The sequence below is a fragment of the Parasteatoda tepidariorum genome, chromosome 6, assembly GCF_982258835.1.
Source record: "Parasteatoda tepidariorum strain Cologne lab strain chromosome 6, Ptep-v5.0, whole genome shotgun sequence".
Classification (NCBI taxonomy): domain Eukaryota; kingdom Metazoa; phylum Arthropoda; class Arachnida; order Araneae; family Theridiidae; genus Parasteatoda; species Parasteatoda tepidariorum.
Genome location: NC_141760.1, coordinates 13776065 through 13784897, shown reverse-complemented (window position 1 = coordinate 13784897; position 8833 = coordinate 13776065). Strand labels below are relative to the sequence as shown.

General features: G+C 30.2%; 1 protein-coding gene across 1 annotated transcript in view; it reads right to left on the bottom strand.

The window, feature by feature from the left end:
- Positions 1–585: 585 nt before the first annotated feature.
- The window catches only part of LOC107453834 (uncharacterized), a 28193-nt gene continuing 19945 nt past the window's right edge, over positions 586–8833 (bottom strand). The window contains 2 exon segments of the mRNA XM_087166688.1: positions 586–2966; positions 2969–3048. Coding sequence (XP_087022814.1) covers positions 1874–2966; positions 2969–3048 — 1173 coding nt within the window. The 3' untranslated portion in view covers positions 586–1873.

Genomic DNA, 8833 nt, shown 5'->3' with positions numbered 1-8833 from the left:
ATTCAAGAAAACAAACAAATCACTTTCGGACAGCAGCGATGATGAAGAATGTCCAGAAGAAAACAATGTACCTACAGCTTCACAAGCCTTGGCCAATTTGGAAGCTGTAAAGAGATATTTATCGGCAAAAAAAAAAAACTTTTCAGATACTTTGTTTGAACATGTGCATAATTTGGAAAATTTTTTAATTTCTACTGGTTCTAAATAATTTGTTCAGAAAAAAATTACTGATTATGTATCTGGCTAATTAGCAAGTGTTAATAAATTCATTGTTTACATTAGTTTTGTGCGCTCTTTTAATATTACATTGATATTTTCCCAAATCTAGATTAAAAATATAATATCAAAACTGTTAATTGATTTTTCATACAAATAGTAATCCCAATGTAACAAAATAATATTTGTTAATGTTGAAAATTCGTAATAACGGTGAAACGAATTTTCATTAGTGTGTAGAAATAGCTTCGGTACCATGGAATTCGCTAAAACGGGATACAACTGTATTGCCTTGTTATTGGCATCAAGATATTTAAATTATTACAAAAAATAAATCAAGTTCTTAAAATTTTTTCAAATATACAAAGATTAAAAAAGCAATTTTTATAATATTTATTTCATTTTTAATTCAAAATTTGAAAATTACTTTAATTACAAAATTACAATCAGAAGAGAAATTTTTAAAAAGTAAGTATTCGGCCGAATATTTGGTATTCGGCCCCATCACTATTCGTTACATCACTAAAAATTATGCTGAAATAAATATTACGTAATCAATACAAATCTTGATGTGAGGTAACATTTTAACTACACAATAATCTGCATCAAATAACTTTAATAACCATTTAGAATTTTATAACCATCAAACAATCAGCTGAGTATTTGGAAAAAATAGAATCATTTGAGAGAGATTGATTGCTTAATATTATATGAATTTAAAATGCCATCTTTAATTAATATTTTTTTAAATATAAGGCCTGGTTACTTTATGACATCTGGTGCATATACAACTGATATATTTTTATTTACAATTATTTAAATAATAAAATTTGTAAATTGATGATTTTTTTAAAAGTTTTGGAATATTTGTTCATATTATGACATTTGCCTTCAAAATAATCGTTATATTATTCATCATATCTCTGAAGGTAAATTTCTCTATCATCGGCAGAGGCAGCACAATAATAGTCGTTTCTAGCTTATTTTGAACAGTAGGAATGCATTGATTTATGCTTATCTGAGCTGAGAAGTTTATTTTATACAATTTCATTTTTAAGTTTTTAGAAAAAAGGAAAATTTTTCTCAATGGTTTAAGTTATTGATAATATGTTATGTTATTAATAATATGTTAACTACTAAAAATTTGAAAAAGCATAAGAATGATGTAGCATAATCCTCTTGATCCTTGTTAAGAATAAAAGAATTTTTAATTGAATTTTAGTAATATTTCTATGTTTGCGTGCAGCTTTATAATATCCATAATAATAAAATATCTAAATTCATAATTATAATACTTAGTTCCTTTTGCTCATTTATGCAACTCAGTTAGGAAAACAAAACTTAACATCTTTTTCATTTGTCCAGTAAAAGAGTGATTCAAATTTAATTACTCAATGCAATCTATTTTTAATTCTTTCATAGAAAAATTGTTTTAAAAATAGCAGAGAAAATTGAAAGCAATCACAGTTAATAAAGCTGTAAATCTAACAAGGAGTGCAAGTTAACAGTGAGTTAAGAAACCCCCAGTTAAGAAAGAGAGTGTCCAAAAAGAATGAAAAATACAATTTTTGAATCGTGGTCAACATTTCGAAACCGGGGTTTCGACACTGGGTGTTTCACTTAAGGTCAGTGTCAACGGTGAACACAGGGTTAAGAATTAACTACAAGAATCAGGTTTCTCACCAGTGTGAACATGACTGTGTTTAGTCAGATTACTTTTTTGCGAAAAACTCTCGTTGCATATACTACAAGAATAAGGTTTCTCACCAGCGTGAACACAACTGTGATTATTCAGATTACTTTTTTGCGAAAAACTCTCGTTGCATATACTACAAGAATAAGGTTTCTCACAAGTGTGAACACGACTGTGATTATTCAGATTACTTTTTTGCGAAAAACTCTCGTTGCATATACTACAAGAATAAGGTTTCTCACCAGTGTGAACACGACTGTGTACAGTTAGTTGACTTTTTTGCGAAAAACTTTTGTTGCATATACTACAAGAATGAGGTTTCTCACCAGTGTGAACACGACTATGTTTAGTCAAATCACTTTTTTGCGAAAAACTCTTATTGCATATACTACAAGAATAAGGTTTCTCACCAGTGTGAACACGACTATGATTATTCAGATAACTTTTTTGCGAAAAACTCTCATTGCATATACAACAATAATAAGGTTTCTCACCAGTGTGAGCACGACTGTGTACAGTTAGAGACATTTTTTGCGAAAAACTCTTGTTGCACATACTACAAGAATAAGGTTTCTCACCAGTGTGAACACGACTGTGTTCAGTCAATTGACTTTTTTGCGAAAAACTCTTGTTGCATATAGTACAAGAATAAGGCTTCTCACCAGTGTGAACACGACTGTGTACAGTTAGAGAGAGTTTTTGTGAAAAACTTTTGTTGCAGATACTACAAGAATAAGGTTTCTCACCAGTGTGAACACGACTGTGTTTAGTCAGATGACTTTTTTGCGAAAAACTCTTCTTGCATATACTACAAGAATAAGGTTTCTCACCAGTGTGAACACGACTGTGTTCAGTTAGACGACATTTTTTCAAAAAACTTTTGTTGCATATACTACAAAAATAAGGTTTCTCACCAATGTGAGCAAGACCCTGTTCAGTTAGAAGACTTTGTTGTGAAAAACTCATATTACATAAACAACAAGAATAAAGTTTCTCAACAGTGTGAACAGAACACTTCTTAGTCAGATGACTTTTGCATGAAAAAACTCTTATTATATACTAGAATAAGGTTTCTCACCAGTGTGAACACGATAGTGTTTAGTTACATTACTTTTTTGTGAAAAACTCCTATTACATAACTACAAGAGTAATGTTTCTCAGCAGTATGAACAAAACTTCTATGGGGAAAAGTCTTGTTATATATACCACAAGAATAAGATTTCACTCTTGTAGGAACACAACTATCCTTAGTCAGATAACTTTTAGGGGATATTTCCGTATCACTATCTGTGCCGCCCACTAGATTCGCCAAGGCGAGATTCAACTGAGGTCCTCTATTTAATACCAATAATTATATTTCTCCATTCATTGCCGATGTATTTTCGACAATCATTGTGGAAGTACTTAGAGCACATAAACTAAAATCAATTAATATATTTCGCACATATTGAAGCAAGATTTACTATTTAACATGATACACAAATTATTTCGAGCACATTTTTCCTGATTCAGATTTCCTAACTCATATAAGTTCGGATTATAGAGGCTCGGATTGTTTGGAATGAAGGATTGACAAAGGCATGGGTGTAGTATAGTGAGACGAGATCTTTGCTTAAGCTTATAGCTTCCTGATCCCATTAATAAGGCTCTGATTTAAGCTAGAGAGACAGCAAATACCAACACTTTCCATGATTGTTGTTGTTGTTGTTACTTTACGTCGCACTAGAGCTGCACAATGGGCTATTGGCGACGGTCTGGGAAACATCCCGGAGGATGATCCGAAGACATGCCATCACAATTTTGATCCTCTGCGGAAGGGATGGCACCCCCGCTTCGGTAGCCCGACGACCTGCGCGCGAAGTCGAGCACTTTACGGTAGCACAGTTTAACGAGGACCAATACCGCACACCCTCGGTCCCTACGCAGACTGATCCAAGTGGTCACCCACCCGCACACTGACCGTAGCCAGTGATGCTTGACTTCGGTGATCTGCTGGGAACCGTGTCTTAACGATCAGTCCACTGCGGGACACACTTTCCATGAAAGAAGAAGGATTTGTTGTTGTTGTTAATTTACGTCGCACTAGAGCTGCACAATGGGCTATTGGCGACGGCCTGGGAAACATCCCGGAGGATGATCCGAAGACATGTCATCACAATTTTGATCCTCTGCGGAGGGGATGGCACCCCCGCTTCGGTAGCCCGACGACCTGGAAAGAAGAAGAAGGAAGTCTGCTTTTCCGTAGATATAAGGAACAGAATGTCCCATCTTCCCGATGGCAACGAAAAATCGATTTTCAAGGTTACCCTACTATTTTTGTGGTTTATCTTATTATTGGCATCTAAAAAAAATTTAATACCATATTTTTAATTTTTGTGATGAGTGGTTTAGTTGTACTAGTTCTGATTTAGAATATAACAATATAATAAAATATAAAAAATGGATAATAAATTGTATTTTCACTTTGGCTGTTTCTTGGCTGACCGATTTTTTAATAAATAGAGACATTTGATTGGTCGATTACATCATCGTTTTCATCTTTATTGCTTAATCGTTTAGTCAGGTTTGCTAGAATGGCATTTTTAGCATTTTTGTTTAGCGCAATTTTACTGATGCGAATGCTTGGTTTGATAATTTATTCAAACCAATCGATGTACTTCGTAGACAATGAATATAGAGGCTTATATCCCCTCCGTTGTTTGTGTATACTCAGACAAAGACATAAAGATCAATCACCATGCCAAACGAATGTCAGGGTGAACTTTGACTAATGTGGCCTCTACTCTATTTCTTTTGGTTCTAGGGGTGTTTCACCGAACATACCACCTGTGGTCTTTACCCCCACCCCTACAGAATGAAAGGAACTCCTGAGGTAGGTATACTGACATCGAAAAGAAGCACAGGGGTTAACATAAGATTGATTTTTGGCATAACAATATGAAGTCAAAAATCTCGCCAGTGATATGTTTGTAAACTACACCTTCCCTCTTACACACGAATTAGCTGCGCATGCTCGACAAATCGAAACCAAAAATAAAAATACTAGATCAGTTGTGACTAGTATTGACAGCACTGATCTAGTAACTAGTTTTACACTATATCCACGCCCTCGAGTGAGCTGTGGTGCTTCTTTATTGTAATTTATTCCTTTTTTTATAAGTTGTAATGATTAATATTAATTCATAACATTCTGTATCTTTGCAGAAAAATAGGAAAATTCGCAAATTTTATAACACAATTTTTATCTCGAATTTTTGAAAGATTTATAATTTGTAAACTTTAAAATTAAAAAAAAAGAAACTAATATGTTCTTCAAATTTAATTCTTTATATCATTCTGAAATTCAAATACTTGAAATAAAAAAAAAAACACAATTTATGTACTTACTTACAAAAAATAAATAAATAAAATAAAATAAATAAAATAAAGAACATTTTAGTGAGCAATCTGAGCTGCCCAAAACATTAAATTTCATATAAAGCACAAGAAATTGCAAATTGATAATAATTGCTGATATATAGTCTCATTATTATCTGTTAGCGTTCAATTAGTTTGTAAAAAGCGTTTTTCTGGTTTTCATTTATGCTTAATGGAAATTCTAATTATTTTCATTCAAGAAGTCTTTCAAAATGTGATTTTACTCCTCTATTTCAATTACAAGTTATTTTGATATCTGCGTTGTGTACAAAAAAGTGAAGAAAGTACAAAAATAAGAAGAGCATTTCACAACATTTACTAAGATGATAGACTATATATCCAGGATGATAAAAAAAATATTGATTATTAAAAAATAATTTCATTGCTATAATAAACATTGAGAAGAAATCCTATTATATATAGGTTAATATATAGGTTATATATTGGTCATAATAAACAGAATACTACAATAGCTTTTATATTACTCTGATACTTAAACTGCAAGTTACTTTGATTTTTGGGTCGTGTTAAAAGTTAAAAATATAAGAAAAGTTTCCCACAACATTCACTAAGATGACAATTTGTCTGTTAAGGATGATTAAAAAAATTAATGGTTAAAAAAATAATTTCATTGCGATAAAGAACATTTAGCTAGAATCTTATTACCGTTCAGGAATCTAAAACACTTTTTTGTGGTTTTTCCTTGCCTGTAACGCAAAATTTGATTATTTTTATTTAGTCTTAATTGAAATAAGTTATTCTTATAACTTTAATGATTATGATTGTACTCCAAGTAACTTATGAGTAATTTCGATTTCTGGGTTGAATTAAAAATAATGACGTTTCCTTATATTCACAAAGATGATAAACCATCTATCAAGGATGGGAAGAAAAAAAAACTTGATTATTTAAAAATAACTTCTTTTAGATAACGAATATTTGGCTGAAATGCCTATTACCGATAAAAACAATCTGAAAAACACTTATGTAGTTTTCTTTAGCATGTTACGCAAAATTTGATTATTTAATTTTATTTAAAATAGGTTGTTTTTATAGCTTTCATAAGTATGAAATTGTATTTCGATACTTAAATTGTAGCTTATTTTGTTTTACTGGTTGAGTTAAAAAGAAGAGCTTTTCTTTTATATTCAATAAATTGATACATTATCTGTTTCATAATTTTATAACCGTCGTCGAACAGCCGACCTAATTTTGTGTTTACTCCTACTGATGTTCAACTCCGTAAATTCAATTTTAAATCCAATCCAGAAGACAAGGATAGTCCTGGTTCAGGTATTGAAAGAAATTTGCCTTCGTGGAGGACTTCTTGATGGAATTAACCCGCATTTGCGTTACATGGAGAGGAAAACCACGAAAACCTCCCACGGTTAGCCTGATCTCAAGGAGACTACTGATCTTCTGAGCCACAACGGCTAGGCCTAAATAATAATCAAAAATTGTTGCTTATAAAAAAGTATTTCATTGAGATAAGGATGAACATTTAGTTAAAATCCTATTACTTCCAAGCAATCCGAAGAACATTTTCGCGATTTTCCTTTGCGTGTAACGCAAAATTTTATTAGTTTAATTTAAACTTAATCTTGGTTAAAATAAATTATTTTTATAACTTTTATAAACATTGTTTTACGCCGATATTTAAATTGTGCGTTACTTTGATTTTTGGGATGAATTTAAAATTAAAAAAGAAAATATGAAGAGCATCTCGTTATATTCACCGAAATAATTGGCTGTCTGTCAAAGACGCTAAAAAAATGATTTATTGCATAAAATTCATTACGATTACTGAGCATTTCGCAGGAACTTTTAAGCGTCAAGCAATCTGAATGATATTTTCGTGGTTTCCCTTTACGTGTAACGCAAAATATGATTGTTTTTTTTTTTAAAAAAAAAAGACATTCACAAAGGCAGCAATGGTGAAATATTTACATAAATTATAAGTTATTTTATCTTTTTTCCTTGTTAAAACAAAACAAAATGAAGAGCATTTATTGATTGTGGGCAATTCACTAGCAAGGTAGATAGTCTTACGCGGACTAAATTATATATATATATATATATATATATATATATATATATATATATATATATATATATATATATATATATATATATATATATATATATATATATATATATATATATATATATATATATATATATATATATATATATAATAAATAAATAAATACAAGAAAACACTAAGAAAGTTAAGAAAAACAATAAGTTTCATTTATTGCGCTTAAGCTGCAAGTAAACAGCACTCATTAGATAAGTTCAAAATGAAGAATAAAACAAAGAAAAATTATAGACATATGAAAAAAAGGGGGGTGGGAAATAATAAGTAAAAAAAAAAAATAAACAGCAGTTTATTAAAAAAAAAAATTTAAAAAAATGAAATGTTAATTAAAAAAGCCGGAAAAAAAAAGATATAATATTTTCTTCAGCCCACACGATTATATCCGCAAAACAGAGTGCTTTCTGATATTGTATCAATAAAGCCAAAGCAAAATATATTAATACAATAGTGTGAGGAGCACTCAAAAAAATTTTTTATGAAAATAACAACAAATAAAATAGAACACAAAAATTAAAAATAAGTAAAAATAACATGTAAAAACAGATAATAAAATAAAATATAAAGAAAAAACATTAAAAAGGGGGGACTATAAAGCGAGTAAAGAATCATAACAACTTACATGGACGGATATTTTAAAATGATTTAAAAATGTTTTCGCAGAAAGATTGCCAGATTACAAAATATGAAAACAAAAGCGCAAATTGAGTGTAAAAGAGGGCTTTAAAGTGTCGTTCTTACTGCACTGCTTAAGTGATTTGTTATTCTGAGTTTTGATTTGTTATAGTTACCAAGGATGGGCCCGAAATGGATGTGCGCAAGGTAATATTATACTGGATAATTTTAAAAATTGATCATAAATAGTTTTATAAGATAGATGTTTATTTAAGAAAAAATAGAAAAGAGAAACATAAATTGCCTGTTTTGCAAATAATTTTAGCCGCGGATTTGCCCGAAATGGATTTGCACATGGAAAATTCTATAAATTAATAAAGAAATTTTTAGCAAACAATTTTATCCACGGATTTGCCCGAAATGGATTTGCACATGAAAAACTGTAAAGATTAACAAAGGAAATTATTTAGTAAAGGAATTTTTAGTAAATAATTCTAACCATGGACCCGAAATGGATTTGCACATGGGAAAATCATAAAAATTAACAAGAAAAAATGTTTAGTAAATATATCCACCAAAATATACGATTAGTTCAATGATTTTATATAAAATTTTACTACATTAGTTGGGTATCCATTGCTTTTTATCAGATTTTGAAAGAGTTTATCGATTTGTTTTTTGGATAAATAAATATTACTACATATTCTTTTAATTCTGTTCATTTCATTAAAAGTGGTATTTAAATAGATGCTCCTAGAAACATTAGAATTCCAAGTAACTAGTTTATTAATATTAAA